The 22080-nt window shown below is 44.8% G+C and overlaps 1 protein-coding gene and 1 long non-coding RNA gene across 5 annotated transcripts in view; one reads left to right on the plus strand and one right to left on the minus strand.

Moving 5' to 3' along the window:
- Window positions 1–784: 784 nt before the first annotated feature.
- On the plus strand, window positions 785–12578 carry LOC121840065. 2 transcript variants are annotated; one of them, XR_006079350.1, is made up of 3 exons: window positions 785–1003; window positions 9533–9664; window positions 11053–12578. It is a non-coding gene; the product is annotated as an uncharacterized LOC121840065 (long non-coding RNA). The 2 variants fall into 2 exon arrangements; XR_006079349.1 differs by lacking the exon at window positions 785–1003 and having other exon boundaries at window positions 8794–9664.
- Window positions 11868–22080, minus strand: part of snrkb (SNF related kinase b) — a 37853-nt gene continuing 27640 nt past the window's right edge. For all 3 annotated transcript variants that reach the window (XM_024379246.2, XM_024379248.2, XM_024379247.2), the window contains 4 exons: window positions 19091–19232; window positions 15789–16001; window positions 15456–15593; window positions 11868–15365 (listed from right to left, as the gene is read on the minus strand). In XM_024379246.2, the coding sequence (XP_024235014.1) occupies window positions 14108–15365; window positions 15456–15593; window positions 15789–16001; window positions 19091–19232 (1751 nt within the window). In that variant the 3' untranslated portion in view covers window positions 11868–14107. The remainder of the gene's footprint in view (window positions 15366–15455; window positions 15594–15788; window positions 16002–19090; window positions 19233–22080) is intronic.

The raw sequence follows: 22080 nt of genomic DNA on the forward strand, positions 1-22080 counted from the left end.
TAAAATATATTTTGATTTTTTTCTTTTTTGGTTACTACATGATTCCATATGTGTTATTTCATAGTTTGTCTTTACTATTATTCTACAATGTAAAAAATAGTAAAAAATAAAGAAAAACCTTTGAATGAATAATTGTGTCCAAACTTTTGACTGGTACTCTATGTATCTGAAAATAAATGCCTGTATATTTCTGATCACTTGTCATGTTTTTGAGCCAGCCCATTTTTGTCTTCCAAACCTACTATAATTTTTTATAGTTATGTTGATGTACTGTACTGAACTGTAGATCATTCTGTTATTCATTGCCTTAGTAATTGCGCTAATCAAGCATTGATGTCAAACAGCATACATATGCTCTAGGATCTGCCGAACAGAGGACCTTCCAGCTGTCATAAACAACAGAGCGCTATGGCATGCCATCGTCTGGCATATTGCCCCATCATAAGCAAGTTAGCAAACTAGTAGTGGAAATAATTTAAGATAATCCATCATGAGACCACGTACAGATGGTGCTTGTCACTATCACTAACTAAATTGTTGCATCTATTTTTGATCATTTTCACAAACCTAGTTGAGAACTATTCTTTTAATAGCTTAAGTTACAACCAATGTAATATAAAATATGTATCTCTTTAGTCATTAAATATGTATAACTGTGTGCTGTATGTATTCAGTAGAGTGGCGGTTGTGGTTTGTGAGTCAGAGCTCTGTGAGACAGTGAACAGAGCTCCACACCCTAAAGGTAGGGAGAAGTTTCACTGCATTCCTGTCCTGCAACTCCGACTCAACCATCTGCAAGGACAGCTCCGTAGTGGGTAAAGGCATCCGCATGCTTCCAAGCCAAAACAGTTTGTTAGAGTTCGTGCATATATATTGTTATGATAACATTGTGACGTTTCTGTTCGTTTTGGACTTCCGCAAGGGTTTTTCGGCTGTTCGGGCACACAACAGTTTTTCTGGAGGTATCCCGAAGTTCGGAGCCGAAGTCTACGCCCCTTCATAGGTGATTGGTCAACAGTAGGGATTCTTCAATAAGTCTTTGTTGTCATTCAACGAGAGACGGCTCGTTTTCATGCACATTTATTTATTTTTTAAACACTGCACCAAACATCTCAGTTAGATACAAAACTGCGTAACTAAAATCTCTATGGCAAAATATTAAAATTAATTATAGATTTCTTGAGTTGTCTTAGATAAATTTGGAATATTTTGAGGAAGTGTATACTGACTACGGCGTCTCAAAATGGACAACCAGTACTATTGCCGCTTTTTCTCATTTTTCAAGCAAAGGTCTTTTAAAGGAGTATGCGAGAACACTCGTTCAATTCAGCTAGCCGAGTTCAACTAAGCTCCAGGCAAACTGAAACATGCTGACACATTAAGTGCTTGTGTGTTTAGGTCTGTGTTCAGAAATATTTAACTTTCATACATTCACAAGTGCAATACACCAAATTAAAGCTTAACTTCTTGTTAATCTACCCATCATGTACGATTTCAAAAAGGCTTTACAGCGAAAGCACACCGTATGATTATGTTAGGTCAGAGCCTAGTCACAAAAACACATACAGCCATTTTCCAGCCAAAGAGAGGAGTCACAAAAAGCAGAAATAGAGAAATTGATCACTAACCTTTGATCTTCATCAGATGGCACTCATAGGACTTCATGTTACACAATACATGTATGTTTTGTTCGATAAAGTTCATATTTCTATCCAAAAATCTCAGTTTTCATTGGCGCGCTATGTTCAGTAATGTTGTGCCTCGAAAACATACGGCGAATTTGCAGAGAGCCACATCAATTTACAGAAATACTCATCATAAACTTTGATAAAAGATACAAGTATTATGCACAGAATTATAGATATACTTCTCCTTAATGCAACTGCTGTGTCAGATTTACGGCGCTCAGACACAAAAACAAGCCATACAGATACCTGCCATGTTGTGTAGTCAGTAAAAGTCAGAAATAGCGTTATAAATATTCACTTACCTTTGATGATCTTTATCAGAATGCACTCCCAGGAATCCCAGTTCCACAATAAATGTTTGTTTTGTTCGATAAAGTCCATAATTTATGTCCAAATACCTCCTTTTGTTAGCGCGTTTAGTTCACAAATCCAAACTCACGAGGCGCAGGCAAGTCCAGGTGAAAGTTCAGACAAAGTTCAAAAAGTTATATTACAGTTCGTAGAAACATGTCAAACGATGTATAGAATCAATATTTAGGATGTTTTTAACATCTTCAATAATGTTCCAACCGGAGAATTCCTTTGTCTTTAGAAATGCAATGGAACGCAGGACGCTCTCACGGGTGCAAGCGTGATCAGCTCATGGCCTTCTGCCAGACCTCTGGTTGAAACAGCTCTCATTCTCTCCCCCTTCATAGTAGAAGCCTGAAACAACATTCTAAAGACTGTTGACATCTAGTGGAAGCCTTAGGAAGTGCAATATGACCACATAGACACTGCATATTCAATAGGTAATGAGTTGAAAAACTACAAACCTCAGATTTCCCACTTACTAGTTGGATTTTTCTCAGGTTTTCGCCTGCTATATGAGTTTTGTTATACTCACAGACATCATTCAAACAGTGTTAGAATCTTCAGAGTGTTTTCTATCCAATTCTACTAATAATATGCATATATTAGCTTCTGGGCCTGAGTAGCAGGCAGTTTACTCTGGGCACGCTTTTCATCCGAACGTGAAAATGCTGCCCCCTTTCCCGAACAGGCTAACTTCTTAGGGCTAGGCCCCTTTTTTCTAAATTTCCGCCTGAATGACGTGCCCAAAGTAAGCTGCCTGTTGCTCAGGCCCTGAAGCCAGGATATGCATATAATTGGGTAGAAATGCATATAAGTATGTAGAAATGTTAAAATAATGAAAAAAATCCAAAGAATAACGCCCCCAAAATTTGAGAGAGACCCTTCTCTTACAATAGAAAGTGTAAGGGCATACTGGAAATTATTCCTACGGCTTCCACAGAGGGTGTCAGCAGTTTATGTTCAAGGTTTCAGGTTTGTAACTTCAAAAACGAAGAAGAAATATTCGTTTTAGTACAGGGAGACCGTCTTAGAAATTTGTTGAGAAAGGACGCACCTGCTAAAATCGCTTTCCTATTGAACATACTTCTTTCCGTAAGAAATATTATAGTTTGATTACATTTTAGGGTATCTAAGGAGTAAATAGAAACTTATTTTGACTTGTTGAAACAAAGTTTAGGGGTAGATTTTTGGATTCCTTTCTCTGCATGTTAAACGAGTGGATTACTCAAATCAATGGCGCCAACTAAACTGATTTTTTGGGATGTAAAGAAGGATTTTATCTAACAAAACGACACTATATGTTATGGCTGGGACCCTTTGGATGACAAGCCAGAGGAAGATTTTCAAAAAGTAAGTGAATATTTAATCGCTTTTTGTGAATTTCTGAAACCTGTGCCGGTGGAAAAATATTTGTGGGGCGCCATCCTCAAACAATCGCATGGCATGCTTTCGCTGTAATCGCTACTATAAATCGTACAGTACAGTTAGATTAACCTCTCTGAACCACCCATCCCGGATCCGGTATAATTGTCATCAGCAACGCTGAATAGCATAGCACCACAGTCAAATAATATTACTAGAAAATATTCATATTCATGAAATCACAAGTGCAATATTGCAAAACACAGCTTAGCCTTTTGTTAATCCACCTGTCGTCTCAGATTTTGAAATTATGCTTTGCAGCGAAAGCAATACAAGCGTTTGTGTAAGTTTGCTTGACAAAACAATGAGTACACTTAGCAACTCAGGATCTTGAATAGTCCTATGGAGCGAGGTTCCTCGAGTCCACCCTTAAGGGAAGATCACGGGTGGACAGCCACACCCGTTGACCCGGTCGGAGGAGCCGAAGAGGCCTTCGGTGCCGGTTTGCCTGGGGTTGGTGTCAGGCAGAGGAGCGGAGCAAGGAGGATCCAGGTGCAGCGACACAGTTGAATTAACCTCTCGGCTGCTGGCACCCCCGCTTCAGCCTCTTGTTCAGGAAATAGGGGAGGGCGAACCCGAACTGACACTCAAACGGCGACAGTCCAGTGGACGAGTTCGGCAGTGTGTTGTGAGCATACTCTGGCCAGACGAGGAAATTGCTCCAGTTGCTGGCCTGGGTGGAGCCGAAACAGCGGAGGAACTTCTCCAGCTCCTGGTTGGCCAGTTCCGTTTGCCCATTCGACTGTGGGTGGAACACTGAGGAGAGACTCACTGACGGCCCCAACAGGGAGCAGAAGGCTTTCCAATACCGTGTGACAGAAACAATGTCCTGGCGAAGTCCATGTAGTCGAAAGACAAATGTAATCATGAGATCAGCGGTCTCTTTCGCTGAGGGAAACTTGGGTAAGGTGATGAAATGGGCTGCCTTGGAAAACCGATCGACGACCACCAGGAAAGCCCTTGGAATGGGGGTAACCCTCTGATAAAGTCTATGGACAGGTGGGACCAGGGCCGGCTGGGGATAGGCAGAGGTTGGAGCAACCCAGCCGGTCTCTGTTGTGAGGACTTGCTTTGGGCACAGGGGAAGCAGGCTGTAACGAAGGATCTCACATCCTCGATCATGTTTGGCCACCAGAATTTCCGCCTCAGGAACTCCAGTGTCCAATTAACCCCTGGATGCCCAGGTAATTTAGAGGAGTGTCCCCATTGTAGTACTCAGGAATGGGCTGATCACGGGACATGAAGTCTGTTAGTGGGACCCCCACCGGGGTCACGTTCTCAGATCTGGGCTTGTTGGACCGTGGTCTCAATACTCCATATCAAGAGGGCCACAATGCGGAAGCTGGGGACGATGGGCTCAGAGTCCCCCGCCTTGTTAGAGACACTGTATTGGCGGAACAGGGCGTCTGCTTTCTGATTCTTGGATCCCGGGCAATAGGCTAGTGTGAAGTTGAACCTGTTAAAGAACAGAGCTCACCTAGCCTGGTGAGTGTTCAACCTCTTGGCTTCTTGAATGGCGACCAAGTTCTTATGGTCCGTCCAGATCACGAAAGGATGAGGTGCCCCCTCCCACCAGTGTCTCCATCCCTCAAGGTCCCACGTAACTGCCAAGAGCTCCCGGTTGCCTACATCGTAGTTGCGTTCCACTGGCGAGAACCGCTTGGAGAGAGTTTCTTGTAGCCCTCGTTCCGCTGTGAAAGGACCACCCCTGCTCCGGTGTCCGAGGCGTCCACCAAGGGACGGGTAGGATCAGGATGGACGAGGATGGGTCCGGAGGTGAAACATCCCTTGAGCTCCCCGAATGCTCTGTCAGGCTCAGAGGTCCAGAAAAAACGGTTCTGGGACATGTGGGTTAGGGCCGTGAGAGGTGCTGCCACAGCACCAAAGTTGAGTATAAAACGCCTGTAAAAATTACCGTTTTACTTCAGTTTTTGAGACTTCTACACCTGAGTCCTGGCTTCCTAGGCCTGGTCCTGACCTTTCTTCTGCTGGAGGTGGTTCAGGTGGTGGAGTGGTGACGGAGCAGGCGGGGAGGGGTGAGGTGGAGGAAGATGACGGACCCTGTCAGCGGTCACATGTTACAGGCTGTGTTCAGCAACGTAGAATTAGGAATTAGAATACTAGAATGGACATGAACCTTCACTTTGACGGGACAAAGGTCAGACATTTTGGCACGGGTGTTGTTAGGCCCGAGATAAAGTCGAAGGCCGGCTTATCAACATATTCAAATAATAACTGAAATGAAAAACATTATTTTGATGAATTTATTCATCCTATTCCATCCTTCTGCAAGATATAGTACCAACACAAATCTAGGGTTGCTACCCAAGCCAGCTGGTCGGTCGTTCTATCGGTTTGTTTGCCAGAGACACAACCGAGTCCTTCAGTCTATTTGATCTGTATCTATGGACATTTGTTCTAAATGTCCTATTGCCATTATGGTTGGCAACATTCTTATCCCTTGCTTGCTAGCTAGCCAACTACTGACGGCTAACTTACAGTAATGTCAAAAAGTGCAGAATAACAGCAAAGTAGCTGCATTTGTGTTTGTTTAAGCTGTTTTCTAGTGACATTTATTTGGATACACCCATAACAATGAGCTAATGAGGCGCGATTTCGCGCCTCGATGGCATAGGAAATGTGCTCACTCATCAGAACACTGTTGTTCAGAGGAGCTAGCCAACAACACAGCTAACACAATCACTTCAAAATTAAGCTGTACAGATTGCAAACTAGCTGCACTTTGTTTCGTTTGACTTTTTTTCAATTCACCTTTCTTTGTATATATCCATAAAATGATACCAGCTGATTCATGATTACGACTGGCTGAGAAAAGCTGCCTGCCTGTCTGTCTCGTCCCGACAGCTGGAGATCGAATTTGAATATTGAAACAATGTTGCAAATGTCGGATAGCCAGACATTAAGGTTTATAGAAATCCGCTGTTGAAAACTAAATGTTAGTCTAAAAGAAATGTGAGATAATATCTAGATGCTTTTTATAGTGGATATCAAGTTTATAAATTGCCTGGCTGGGCTGATGAGACAGTGGATTACACAGTCAAATGGGACAGAGTAAATAGGCATTTTAACATCATAGATTTAGCTGGTGGGACACGATCAATGAGGGCACTATCGAAAGTACGTATGCATAAATCATCAGATATATTTTTACGTGATTTGGAAAATAACCTACAGTATACTTGGTTTTACTTGCATTAAGTACCTACAGTGGCAAGAAAAAGTATGTGACCTTTTGGCATATACCTGGATTTCTGCATAAATTGATCATAAAATTTGATCGGATCTTCATCTAGTTCACAACAATAGACAAACTGTCACGGGATACTAGGAGTGGTGGGTTGGAATCAGGCGCAGAGAGCAGGGTTCAGTATATATCATGATTTATTCTCCGGCCAACAAACGGTCACACCAACATACAGGGCGCATAGAACCAGCCCAAACACAGGACCAAACAGTCCGGAGAATACACACATGAAAACCACATCCAACAGAGTAACAAAAAACAATCCTACTACATATAGGGAAGCTAATTAAACTAAAATAGACACAGGTGAAACTAATAAGACTATTCCTCTTTATAAAACTGTTTCAGTTCAGCAATATTCTTGGGATGTCTGGTGTGAACAAATAGACACAGGTGAAACTAATAAGACAAAACCAACAGACAAACGAAAAAGGGATCAGTAGCAGCTAGTAGGACAGTGACTACAACCGCCGAGCACCGCCCGAACAGGCAGGGGAGCCAACTTCGGTGGAAGTCGTGACACAAACACAGTCTGCTTAAACTAATAACACACAAACAATTACACATGTTCATGTCTTTATTGAACACACCGTGTAAACATTCACAGTGCAGGGTGGGGAAAGTATGTGAACCTTGGATTTAATAACTGGTTGACCCTCCTTTGGCAGCAGTAACCTCAACCAAGCGTTTTCTGTAGTTACGGATCAGACATGCACAACGGTCAGGAGGATTTTTGGACTATTCCTCTTTACAAAACTGTTTCAGTTCAGCAATATTCTTGGGATGTCTGGTGTGAACTGCTCTCTTGAGGTCATGCCACAGCATCTCAATTGGGTTGAGGTCAGGACTCTCCAGAAGGTGTATTTTCTTCTGTTGAAGCCATTCTGATGTTGATTTACTTCTGTGTTTTGGGTGGTAGTCCTGTTGCATCACCCAACTTCTGTTGCGCTTCAATTGGTGGACAGATAGCCTCCTGCAAAATGTCTTGATAAACTTGGTAATTCATTTTTCTGTTGATGATAGCAAGCTGTCCAGGCCCTGAGGCAGCCAAGCAGCCCCAAACCATGATGCTCCATCCACCATACTTTACAGTTGGGGTGAGGTTTTGATGTTAGTGTGCTGTGCCTTTTTTTCTCCACACATAGTGTTGTGTGTTTCTACCAAACAACTCAACTGTAGTTTCATCTGTCTACAGAATATTTTGCCAGTAGCACTGTGGAACAATCAAGGTGCACTATTGCGAATTTCAGACGTGCAGCATAGTTTTATTTGGACAGCAGTGGCATTGTCTGTGATATCCTCCCATGAACACCCTTCTTGTTTAGTGTTTCACGTATCGTAGATTCTTCAACAGAGATGTTAGCATGTTCCAGAGATTTCTGTAAGTCTTTAGCTGACACTCTAGGATTCTTCTCAACCTCATTGAGCATTCTGCACTGTGCTCTTGCACTGTGGACTGATGAACATCAAGGTTTTAGGAGATACTTCTGTAACCCTTTCCAGCTTTATGCAAGTCAAGAATTCTTAATCTTAGGTCTTCTGAGCTCTCTTTTGTTTGAGGCAGGGTTCACATCAGGCAATGCTTCTTGTGAATAGCAAACTCAAATTTTGTGAGTGTTTTTATAGGGCAGGGCAGCTCTAACCAACATCTCCAATCTTTTCTCATTGATTGGACTCCAGGTTAGCTGACTCCTGACTCCAATTAGCTTTAAGAGAAGTCATTAGCCTAGGGGTTCACATACTTTTTCCAACCTGCACTATGAATGTTTTAATTATGTATTCAATATAAACAAGAAAAACACAATAATTTATGTGTTATTAGTTTAAGTACACTATGTTTGTCTATTGTTGTGACTTAGATAAAAATTTGATGACCAATTTTCTTTTTCTTACCACTGTATTTCAGTTCAACAAAGGCTTTCTGCAGGGCAATAAAGGCAGATTGAAGCTCTGACAGAGGCTGGTCAGCTGTGGGGGCAATAGCAAACACAACAGTGTCATCTCCATACAAGTTTTTTTTACAGATAAACCAATATTGTTAATGTAAACAGTGTAAAGAACCAGACCAAAAATCGATCCTTTGTTATGTCCAGAAAACCTGATTGAACACCATCATTAAATACACGCTGTTGTTACGACTGTCCTTGTGTGATCCAAATGGGCAGATCAGGTTTGTAATTAATAAACTTCCACCAGACCCCCTCTCACCACCCGCAGAGTGGAGGAGGGAACTGGTGTGGGTGGGTTTTGACACCTCACGCCCTGTCGTAAATTAAGGTAGAAGAAGACTCACTCCCTCCCTCTTTAAATGCTCATAGGAATGTACCTTTGTTTCACAGACAGTTTTCCCGCCGAAACTCTAACACGTTCAAAAGCGAATACTGGAACAATATTTCTAACATAAGAATGTGGGGAATGGTCAGAGATGATCTATATAAAACTAATGTCATATTGGTTTTTATTTTGTGATGTCATTTTGTGACGTCCTTAACAACATCACAGAGATCAGAGCAGATTGCGTACAACATTTGTAAACTCTTCCAGAAACCCTTCTCAGCCCGTGTACAACATGGGAGTGTGGCAGGCCAGGTGGTATTAAGCGAAGATGTGAACAGAGAGGGAATTCTACTGCAAATGATCTATGTAGATAAATCTGGTAAATAAATAGATGTGAGCAACGTGCAGTGGTTAGTGTTATTTCCTAATCAGTGCCCATCTATGTCACTATGCACATGTCTGTATTTGCTCCTGTCCTTGTATGTACCTGTAACCATATTACTGTATGCCTGTGTGTATGTTTCAGACAGCGTTTGAGGTTCTGGGCTTTGTCTCAGTCATGTCTAACTGCTGGCTGCTGCCTCCTCGGGTTAGGCAGTTCTGTCTGGAGGGAGGGATCAGCGGCAAGAACATCATACTCTTCACCATCCTGGTCGAGGTACAGTATGAGGGAGGGGAGTTAGGTTTGGGGAGCCTTCCTGGTGGAGGTACAGTATGAGGGAGGGGAGTTAGGTTTGGGGAGCCACCCTGGTGGAGGTACAGTATGAGGGAGGGGAGTTAGGTTTGTGGAGCCATCCTGGTAGAGGTACAGTATGAGGGAGGGGAGTTAGGTTTGGGGAGCCATCCTGGTGGAGGTACAGTATGAGGGAGGGGAGTTAGGTTTGGGGAGCCATCCTGGTAGAGGTACAGTATGAGGGAGGGGAGTTAGGTTTGGGGAGCCATCCTGGTGGAGGTACAGTATGAGGGAGGGGAGTTAGGTTTGGGGAGCCATCCTGGTGGAGGTACAGTATGAGGGAGGGGAGTTAGGTTTGGGGAGCCATCCTGGTCGAGGTACAGTATGAGGGAGGGGAGTTAGGTTTGGGGAGCCATCCTGGTCAGGATACAGTATGATGGAGGGGAGTTAGGTTTGGGGAGCCATCCTGATCGAGGTACAGTATGAGGGAGAGGAGTTAGGTTTGGGGAGCCATCCTGGTCGAGTACAGTATGAGGGAGGGGAGTTACAGTATGAGGGAGGGAGTTAGGTTTGGGGAGCCATCCTGGTAGAGGTACAGTATGAGGGAGGGGAGTTAGGTTTGGGGAGCCATCCTGGTAGTACAGTATGAGGGAGGGGAGTACAGTATTAGGGGGAGCCATCCTGGTGGAGTTAGAGGGAGGGGAGTTTGGGGAGCCATCCTGGTAGAGGTACAGTATGAGGGAGGGGAGTTAGGTTTGGGGAGCCATCCTGGTAGAGGTACAGTATGAGGGAGGGGAGTTAGGTTTGGGGAGCCATCCTGGTAGAGGTACAGTATGAGGGAGGGGAGTTAGGTTTGGGGAGTTAGGTTTGAGGAGCCATCCTGGTATGAGGGGAGTTAGGTTTGAGGTAGGTTTTTGGGGAGCCATCCTGGTGGAGGTACAGTATGAGGGAGGGGAGTTAGGTTTGAGGGTACAGTATGAGGGAGGGAGTTAGGTTTGGGGAGGGTAGGTCCATCCTGGTAGAGGGAGCCATCCTGGTAGAGGTACAGTATGAGGGAGGGGTTTGGGGAGTTAGGTTTCCTGGTAGAGGTACAGTATGAGGGAGGGGAGTTAGGTTTGGGGAGCCATCCTGGTGGAGGTACAGTATGAGGGAGGGGAGTTAGGTTTGGGGAGCCATCCTGGTGGAGGTACAGTATGAGGGAGGGGAGTTAGGTTTGGGGATAAAGAGGGAACAGATTGAGATCCACTCTCTGCAAGGTCTTGAGCAGCAGCTGAGCGTGATCAGATTTAGTTGAATCGTTAATGATATAGAAAAGCCCTGAATCTTATGGAACAATCAGCTCAATGACAAACATCTCCCTTTGACTCCTGCAGAAGCTTTGAAGGCTGTGGAACCCCTGAGGGTGTTCATGTTTCCCATCCAGTGTTAGACCTGGGGTCTCATTAGAACCAGCTGCCACGACGAAGTCTGGGAGCTGAGCCATGAGAGCCTGCTCTCCGCTCCAAGAAACTCTTGTCAGTATCTCCCTCTGGAGGACTGTTTCAGTCATAACTAGAGTGGTCTCTCATGTCATGGGAGATACTAGAGAGAAGGCCAGGGACTAAAGGGAAACGCAAAGAAGAAGAGCTAAGTTCATTGTGTTAATATAGCATTTGCATCCTTTTTTTTCATGTTGCACATCATTTTGTAAAATGTTCCCACAGTGTGCTCCATGTAATTTCCCATTATCAGTGTTACATTGTACGCTTAACTTATAATAGGCACATCACAAACAAAATGAGAGTACTTGATATCACATAATACAGTATATCTGTGCACTTCTACTTGAAGTTGACTATATTTTAAACATTTGGATTGATGAGCTTGTTGTTGGAATATTTGTAGGCCTATCTATTACATGTGTATTATCAGTATCTTTTAAAAATGAAGATTTCAGAACTGATGCAGTGTTGGATGAATGTAGATAGCAAGGCTGATGGTTGTACTTGATTTAGTATAGTTTACTTTGCCATCAAAATTATTTGTACAGTATCCTCTTGTCAAAATGTACTGAAATCCACTTGGACTTTCATCTGACCTGCTAAAAAAAAAAGACAATGTTCCATGGCCGTTTCAGAGGAGTAATTATACATTGGTTTATCCTTACTATAGTACATATACCCCATTAAATCACATCACACACCATATCTCTGGTTTAATCCATTTTAATAAATAAATACAAAAATAAATAAATCTCATTGAGACCTAGAGTTGGATTCAATCCGTAGCGCCTAAAATCAGCGTTATAGCGTGATTGAAATTTAAAGGTGAAATCTGCTGTTCAAACAACAAAGGCCACCCCACCGCTGATTTGGTAAAGAGAGGAGGGATGGGGCTGGAGAAATGTAAGCGCTCTCAAATTCATAGACTGAACTATGGGTGCAAGGACTGACCAGCTCTGAGATTAAAATGATAGTTTTAACCATGTTTGGAGGCTATACAATGTTTGTTTACAAACAAAGAGGTGTAAAAGGTTAAAATATGTATTGTGATGGGGTACAACAGTTGAACTAAGCTCATTAGGCATTTATAAGTTATATTCTTCAAGAATGAGGGGGTATACCACCAATTTAAAAGTCCAAAAATGGACCTAGCGATCACAAATTGCCGTTTTAAATGCAATGCTTCCGCGGTAAACACTTCATATGTCGGCTCAATCGAAAATTACTTACAAATTTAAACCGTGCTACAACACTGATCTTCTGCGCTACAAATTGAATCCAGCCCTATAGTCATAGTTTAAATCAGGTTCAATGGGCCGACAGACAGACAGACACTTCCCAGCTAAGGTGACTCCAGGCTAGGTGTGGAGGAGACAGCTGGTTGGCGGAGTGGAATGGAGACACACCCCCCCCCATCCAATGACAGAAGAGGAAAGGAGACAGGGGAGGTTGAAGTGTCCATATCATATGAATGTGTGACAGCTGAGGTTAGGGCTCTGTGTCCATCACTACACTCTTCTCTTCCACAACGAGGGGGATAAAAGTATGCCATTAATTCTGCTCTCATACAGTCCTCTGGGGATTCCACTGATGAGAAAGAACACAGCTTTCTGAGGACTCTCGTTCTATAACATTTCTTCTTTGCATAATAGCTAGTTCGCATCTAGATTAGGATTTCTGATTTGATCAAGTGGTATCTCTTAATAGTATGTATGTATAGGTGTACTCTCAGAACCATAGACAGACAGAATACATATATACACAAATCCCCAGGCAAGTCCAACAACAATATGCAGGGACACGGTTTGTTTGTTTAACGGCCCAGAGTACACTGAGGCATATGTGGTAAATAATACAGATTTAAATACAGGGATTTAATGTACAGTATCTGTCATCACTCTCGAGACTGATTCATTCTGTCACACTTAGATACCACAAAAGAATAGTTATTATCACGCACCTGTGGATATGTCTTACGACAAAGAAACTGTTGTCCGACAAAATAAAAGGGTTCAATAGCATTTGTAAGAATAACGACGAAAGATTTTTAAATAAAGTACATATACACACAAACAATCTGGAAGACCTGCATTTCCGTAGTCGATATCATATCCATTTTCAAAAGTCTCTTGTATTAAACCCTGTCCAACAATTGTTCACAGATTTAGCTCTCCCTGCATTAGTCCGTTTAGGTCCCAAACCTTACACCTCTCAGATTACCACTGACGTATCCAACCCCCAGCATTAAATGATACCATGCTTCCAGCTACATTGTCAATAGCATCAACCCTTTCATCAGTCCGCTAGCTGAGCTAATGTAGACGGGCGGCTGAGGCAGGGAGTATAGCTGTCCCCTCTACAGCATGCATCATCTTCATGCTAGACATTACAATTATAGCACTGTACTAGCAGGCCTCAGAGTGACAACATACCATACACTGAAATGGGCTCAGTTCGAGATAAGCTAGTGCAAAATGAAGAGCTACGATATAAGGGATTTTATAATAGCAATCAATACAAAGCTATATACTATATAGTGATAGTCTAAGAAGACTACACAAAAAGCAGTTAATAAACTTCAGTACATGGCAGCACAAGAAGTTGAGTTATTTTCTCACAAAGGAAGCAGCAGTAGATGCTAAGTATAACGAGGTAAGGGCTACACAGATCTAACAAGAATTGTCTACAAAATGTCTGAGGTCACAGTAAGATAGTTCAGTTCAGGTCGGCTGCAGACTTCTAGTTCAGGTAAGATGCAGACTTCTAGTTCAGGACCCAGACTGCTCTGGTGTTTTGTGTTGAACTAGATGGATCGGTGACAGGCTCTGGCCTGGTGTGAGGCTGTCTTGAGGGGCCTGAGGACCCCTAGTTTGTGCCCCGTGGCCAGGCTATAAAGTGAGTGAGTGATGTGGGAGGTATAGGGAGGTAAAGCTACAGGTGGCCCCGCCTACAACACGTGGCAGCAGTTGTACTGGGCGAAGGGCAGGAGTTTCTCCTTGGAGGTGGGCTGGATGTTGAAGGACAAGGCCTTCTCACAGAGGGGGAACTGCAGTAGGCGGTCTCGCAAGTTCACGTTCTTCCCCTTCCCAGGATCCAGTCTGACTGCAGGGTCGGTCCCCGCCTCTCTGAGCCCAAGAGGGCCCTGTGGTGCAATATGGGATCTCTCCAACTGGAGCTCCTCCGGCATTTCCCCCTCAGACTCTCCTCCAGGCCCACCCACCTTGCGTGTCGTCTCCACTCCGTCAGGACCCAGGTCCACACAGTGGTTACGTGGCAGAGAGCGGGGTGAAGCGCTTGGAGTGGAACCCCCACCCTGCACCAGGAGCTTAGGCTTGGACTCTGTGGTGTTGTTGTTGTTTTCAAGCATAGTGTCTTCCTCCCCTTCCATGATGTATGGGGTAGGAGGCTCTCGTTGCCCCCGACAACACTGCACCCGCCCTAGGCGAGACAGGCATGGAGGATGAGCTTTCGGAGTGAGTTGACTATCTACCACTGTCTGAATCAGGTTTTCTAAACCATTGATTGGCTGGTCTGCAGTCGCATGAGTACCTAGCCTCAGTGGGTCACATGACATATCCTCTTCCTCCATGGGCTTCTCCTCTGACTCCACTGTACCCTGTTCCTGTCTGGCTGCCACCTGGTCAGACTCCATATCTTTGTTGTGGCTGGAAACCTTGTCCTGCTGTTCCCTGTCCCCCTCCCCCCTCTTTGTGTCCAGTGCTTCCTTCACTGAGGTGCCCAACAGGCCTGTTTCCTCTCCCTGACCTGGCACTACTCTAACTGGGTGCCTCTGTGGAGCCTCTGGAGCTGAGAGCATGGGACTTGACTGTTCTGTAGACCCAGTGGTTGATACCAAGCCTACTATGTGAGGCAGTGCTTGAATATTATGAAGTCCAACATGTGGTTTGATTGCCTCTTCCTCCTCCTCTTCTTCTTCCTCATCCTCTTCACAGATCAGCTGCAGGGCTCCCAGGCTTTTGACCTGCAGGGGTTCATCAGGGGGTGGGGGGTGCAGGGTGAGCCCCGGGCAGGGCCCTGTGCTGTAGTCAGGGAAGGGGCTCTCTGTGCGACTTGGCTGTGGCTGGAGCAAAAGGGGCCTGTGGGCCAGGAAGTCCCCAGACTCTGACACCCCTCGGCGGGGACAGCCAGGCAGCAGTCCATGGAGCCCCCTCTGCTCCAGATCCAGAGGCTCAGACAGTGGCCTCCTGTAGAAGAGACAGGGACATTAGTAGTGTTCATGATCCGTTAGTGGCCTAGTATGTAATGTGACTGTCAGGGACGTGAATAGGTCTTACTGGAGTTGTGGTGGCTCAGCCCATGCGCTGTCGACTTTGGGCATCTCGCTGGGCTGCTCCTGCTTGTCTCTCAGGATGCGCTCCCCCAGCAGGTAATATGTGGCTGTGATGTGGTTGTATCGGTCTGCCTCTAGAGCCCTGGGTGCAACACAATGATTGGTATACACTTAAAATAAAATAATTAACTATCAAAATCAACTACATCCATAACACACATCACCAAGCTCCCTTGCTTGAAAAACTTACAGATCTGTGGCAGGGTACAAAGGAAGAGGATAGAGATTGAGAGAGAGAGAATATGGGAAGGAGAGGGAGATGTAGAGATGTCCTCACTCTTGGATGGCGTCGCGGTCTGCAATGTTGCCACTGGTCATGGCCTGGAGGATGACCTCGTGTTCCTCTGGGGACAGGCTACGGTGGGAGGTGAGGGGGGCGGCACTGTGTCCCGCGGGCGAGGGGTCGACCCCTAGCAGCCAGGGGTGGTTCTCGATCTCCTGCAGGGAGGCACGGCTAGATGGATCCCTCTGCAGCATATGGGAGATCAGACTGAGAGAGGGAGAGAATTAATCTTCTATGGACCAGATACTATATATAAATATCTCCTTTTGGAACACCGGTACAAGTGAGTGAAGTTCTCATGTACACTGATTCAGTAATTGACAGGCAAAGCACATAACCCCATATATCTGTGATAGGAGAGGGAATGAGATCAAACTGTCTATCTCATAGTTAATCAATATTTATGAGTGCCTGCAGACCTCAGACAGTCTTTAGGTGCACCCATGCAGGGCCAGGCAGATCATTTGCTGAGAAGCATGGCATAGTCTGACTCTTGGCATCATCATGCAGGCTGAGACAGGATGGGGACTTTGTATTTCTCTCTTATATGTGTGTGTGCATAGAGGTATGCAAAGTCTGCATCAGACATCTATTTGTTCATGCGACTGTTTTATTGCACTGCAGTGAAAGGCTGAGCGGCCTCTACAAGCTCATTTGAATTACCAGCAGGGGGTGCCACTGCACCCTCCGTGTCACATGTATTTATTTATTTAATTAGGCAAGTTAAGTTAAACTTCTTATTTACAATGACGGCCTATCCCGGCCAAACCCTAACGACACTGGGCCAATTGTGTGCCACCCTATGGGACTCCCAATCACGGCCGGTTGTGGTATAGCCTGGAATTGAACCAGGGTCTGTAGTGACGCCTCTAGCACTGAGATGAAATGCCTTAGACCACTGCGCCAACTCGGGAGCCCAAGTCGGGAGCTTAGTGTATGTGTATACACTAAGCTCTTTCCATGACATGACTATCCAGGTGAAAGCTATGATCCCTTATTGATGTCACTTGTTAATTCCACTTCAATCTGCAGATGAAGGGGAGGGGACAGGTTAAATAAGGATTTTAAAGCCGCGAGACAAATGGGGCATGGATTGTGTATGAGTGCCATGGTAGTAGGTGCCAGGCACACCGGTTTGAGTGTGTAAAGAACTGCAATGCTGCTGGGGTTTTCCACACTCAACAGTTTCCTGTCTGTATCAAGAATAGTCCACCACCCAAAGGACATCCAGCCAACTTGACATAACTGTGGGAAGCATTGGAGTCAACATGGGCCAGCATCCATGTGAAACGCTTTCGACACCTTGTAGTCCATGCCCTGACGATATTTAGGCTGTTCTGAAGGCAAAGGGGGTGCAACTCAATATTAAATCAAATCAAATCAATTTATATAGCCCTTCGTACATCAGCTGATATCTCAAAGTGCTGTACAGAAACCCAGCCTAAAACCCCAAACAGCAAGCAATGCAGGTGTAGAAGTACGGTGTTCCGTGCTTCTATTATATTAGGTGTTCCTAATGTTTTGTCTGTCTGTGTGTGCGTGTGTGTCTTTACGTGGTTTAACCATGTAAGACCAGGATCACCAAATCGGCCTATGCACTTATCAGAAATGTTCTATTTGCCCTTAAATCCATCTATACTGTTCAAGTACCCATGCTTCTCTGAACCTCCAATAATGCTGTTGGTGTTTGGTATATCCTATTCATACAACTACTTAAATATTTATAGAAATTAATTATTTACATACCATCCTAACTGACCCATGCATATCTCACAACACTACTGTAGAGTAAAGCACTAAATACAAATTAAGAGTTGCTTGAGAGAGAGAGAGAGCAACAGAGGAGAGAGAAATAAATAGCTGGGCAACGAGAGAGAAAATGAAAGAGATGAAGGGTGGGGAGAGGAGGTTTCTGCTTTCGTTCAGTTGATTGTTGCCCGCAGGACTAAACTGTTTAGCAAGAAATCATCTTCCCATTAAAGGAGCTTTCATCAGGGCCCTGGTCATGTGGCCCATGTTCTATGTTTGGAACTGTTCTTGAGCCAGTCATCCAGATGTCTGAGGCAGAGTCATCTGCTTCGGAACCACAATATCTGCCAGGTCTCTGGCCTGAGGTTCATGGGCTGCAGGGGTGTTCTTCAGTCTCAACCACAAATAGGACTGGTACCAAGGGGCTCAGCTAACACAACTTTTAAAACAAATACAGCTTTGTCAAGATTGATCTTTAATATATACCAGAGCTGGGGTGAGATCTGGGGTCCGATATGGAATGGACTAGGTATGCAGGGATTGATCGCACCCATGCCAATCCAATACAGCATGGGTTGCAGCCAACTCACTCAATTTCCTATAACGCCTGACATGAACTTTCCCTTTAGTCAGCTCTTTATTCTACCCACTGGTTGGCTTGCCCCCTCAAATCAACACTCAGTATTGTATTCCCTATTCAGTGATTGGCTTGCCCCCATTGACAAAAACAGCCAATGATCACAGGGTACACTGTGTCTAGAAGTCTGTTTGTACAAGGTTGTCAGATAGGTGTGAGGTTTAGAGTTTGGTCGATAGGAGACACTGGTTTATCATTTCTGGGCATGATCTAGGGCAGTGTAGGCTGGGGCAGTGTAGGCTGGGGCAGTGTAGGCTGGGGCAGTGTAGGCTGGGGCAGTGTAGGCTGGGGCTAGGCAGGCTAAGGCAGTGTAGGCTGGGGCAATGTAGGCTGGGGCAGTGTAGACTGGGGCCGGGCAGGCTAGGGCAGTGTAGGCTGGGGCAGTGTAGGCTGGGGCCGGGCAGGCTAAGGCAGTGTAGGCTGGGGCAGTGTAGGCTGGGGCAGTGTAGGCTGGGGCAGTGTAGACTGGGGCCGGGCAGGCTAAGGCAGTGTAGGCTGGGGCAGTGTAGGCTGGGGCCGGGCAGGCTAAGGCAGTGTAGGCTGGGGCAGTGTAGGCTGGGGCAGTGTAGGCTGGGGCAGTGTAGGCTGGGGCAGTGTAGGCTGGGGCAGTGTAGGCTAGGGCAGTGTAGGCTGGGGCCGGGCAGGCTAGGCTGGGGCATTGTAGGCTGGGGCTGTGTAGACTGGGGTAGGACAGGTTGGGGTAGGACAATTTGGCGCATTGTATTCATAAACACGGAGAGCTGACAACTGACTGGCATCATGATTATTGTGTGTATTTTTGTCATATAACCACAGTATCTGACCGAATAATAAAACCATATGACATATTCTTACTGTGTTAAGGTCAATGCGTGGATGTGTGAGAGAGAGAGCTGGGGGCCTATCTCTGTAGGTGATGGGTGGTACTCACTCTTTGCAGTCTGAGGAGACGTGGGCTGGGACGGTGTAGTGACAGTCCATGATCATGGTGAGCGTCTCACTGTCATTGGTCTCCTGGAAAGGGGGCTGTCCACACACCAGCATGTACAGGATCACCCCCAACGACCAGATATCTGTAACACAAACACCATGCATACAGTCATCATATGATACAATACTTAAACACCCTGTCACACTTGAGTAAAGTGAGTACGCACACACATACTATATGATCACTAGGGCCTAGAGATTTGTATGGTCAGGTCACAAGATCATGAAAACATCATTTTCCTAACAGAAAACAAGCACTCAAACAAACCAACAAACAACCATCTACAGTATAACTTGTTCCTCAATAGGCTGGTTTCAGTAGCTGAAGTATATGATGCTGTTTACAGAGCCAGGCATTTGTCCCAGACAGCTGTGTGAGTACATAACTCTCCCTCCTCCAGGCAGACTGGGTCTGGAGTCTGAATCCTGGAGCGAGCAGACAGGCCTTGAGACACTCATTGTCAACCTCTCACCCACACTGTAAGTTGCCCTATGATTGCTTGCCCTAAAAGACAGAGAGGCAACCTCTCACCCACACTGACACAGGCCCTGCTCAGAGCCTTCTATTTGTCTCTGCTCTTATTGAGTGACATTCTTCAGCGTGCACGGTGCACGCCCTTCCTGTCTCCTCCCCTCTCCCCTTCCTCAGGGCCAGAGTAACGCAAGGTCTCTGGAAGCGCTTTCAGAACATCCTGCACCCAGAACAACTCAGAACAGTGTGTGACCTGTCACAAGTAGAGAGCAGCTGTGGAACATGGGGGCTGGCCACAGAGAACTAATCTTTTTCGGGATGGTTCCATTCCAAGATATCTCTCCAGGAAAATAAACCTCCCTCCTTCTCAGTCATGTGCATAGAGAAAGGAGCACTGGAGAGAGTACGTGAGAGAGATGGCGAATCGAATATGTAACCCAATTCCCTGAAAAGGGGCTGATTCAAATACCATACATACAGACAATCTTTATTTGCATGTTGTTTATTAAACTTTATTTAACCGGGCAAGTCAGGGGCCTCCCGGGTGGCGCAGTGGTTAAGGGCGCTGTACTGCAGCGCCAGCTGTGCCACCAGAGACTCTGGGTTTGCGCTCAGGCTCTGTCGTAACCGGCCTCGACCGGGAGGTCTGTGGGTCGACGCACAATTGGCCCAGCGTCGTCCGGGTTAGGGAGGGTTTGTGAGGGTTTGGCCGGTAAGGAAATCCTTGTCTCATCGCACACTAGCGACTCCTGTGGCGGTGTGTTAAGAAGCAGTGTGGCTTGGTTAGGTTGTGTATCGGAGGACGCATGACTTTCAACCTTCGTCTCTCCCGAGCCTGTACGGGAGTTGTAGCGATGAGACAAGATAGTAGCTACTACAACAATTGGATACCACGAAATTGGGGAGAAAAAGGGGTAAAATTCAAACAAAAAAATACAACAACAAAAAAAAAAACTGGGCAAGTCAGGTAAGAAAAAAAATCTTATTTAAAATAGCGGCCTCTTACCCAGAGTGAGTTACAATTAGAGTATCCATCTCTCTGGGATAGGCGGGACGCTTGCGTCCCACTTGGCCAATAGCCAGGGAAAATGTAGAGCGCCTAATTAAAATAAAATACTATAAAAATCAAACTTTCTTTAAATCACACATGTAAGATACCAAATTAAAGTTACACTCGTTGTGAATCCAGACAACCTGTCAGATTTCAAAAAGGCTTTTTGGCGAAAGCGTAAGATGCTATTATCTGATGATAGCACAACAGTAAACAAAGAGAGTAGCATATTTCAACGCTGCAGGCGCAACACAAAACACAGAAATAAAATATAAATCATGCCTTGCCTTTGACGAGCGTCTTTTGTTTGCACTCCAATATGTCCCATAAATATCAAAACTGTTCCTTTTGTTCGATTAATTCCATCGATATATATCCAAAATGTCCATTTATTTGGCGCGTTTAATCCAGAAAAACACAGCTTCCAACTTGTGCAACGTCACTACAAAATCTCTCAAAAGTTACCTGTAAACTTTGCCAAAACATTTCAAACTACTTTTGTAATACAACTTTAGGTATTTTTAAACATTAATAATCGATCAAATTGAATACGGGACAATCTGTGTTCAATACAGGAAGACAACAAACTCACGCTACTTTTCAAGTCATGCTCCTCTCTCAAAAAGTACACTTCAAATGACACTGATTCAAGATGGCCGTACTTCTTCATTACACAAAGGAATAACCTCAACCAATTTCTAAAGACTGTTGACATCCAGTGGAAGTGGTAGGAACTGCAAACAAGTCGCTTAGAAAGTTTCTAGTTTCCCAATGAAAACCCTATTGAATAGACAGTGACTTAAAAAAAAAAAAAACATTTGAATGTTTTGTCCTCTGGGTTTTGCCTGCTACTTAAGTTCTGTTATACTCCCAGACATGATTCAAACAGTTTTATAAACTTCAGAGTGTTTTCTATCCAAATCTACTAATAATAGCATATCTTATATTCTGGGGATGAGTATCAGGAAGTTGAAATTGGGCACGCTATTTATCCAAAAGTGAAAATGCTGCCCCCTATCCCTAAATAGTTCCCCCTCTCTTCCATCTACACACAATACCCCTTACTGACAACGCAAAAACAGTTTTTTTAGAACATTTAGCAAATGTATATATTTTTTTTAAGATGGAAAAATCACATTTACATAAGTATTCATACCTTTCACTCAGTACTTTGTTGAAGCACCTTTGGCAGCGATTACTGCCTCAAGTCTTCTTGGGTATGACGCTACAAGCTTCGCACACCTGTATCTGGGGAGTTTCTGCTGTTCTTCTCTGCAGATGCTCTCAAGCTCTGTCAGGTTGGATGGGGAGTTATTTTCAGGTCTCTCCAGAAATGTTCAATCAGGTTCAAGTCCGGGCTCTGGCTGGGCCACTCAAGGACATTCAGAGACTTGTCCCGAAGCCACTC

Source organism: Oncorhynchus tshawytscha, linkage group LG19, assembly GCF_018296145.1.
Source record: "Oncorhynchus tshawytscha isolate Ot180627B linkage group LG19, Otsh_v2.0, whole genome shotgun sequence".
NCBI lineage: Eukaryota > Metazoa > Chordata > Actinopteri > Salmoniformes > Salmonidae > Oncorhynchus > Oncorhynchus tshawytscha.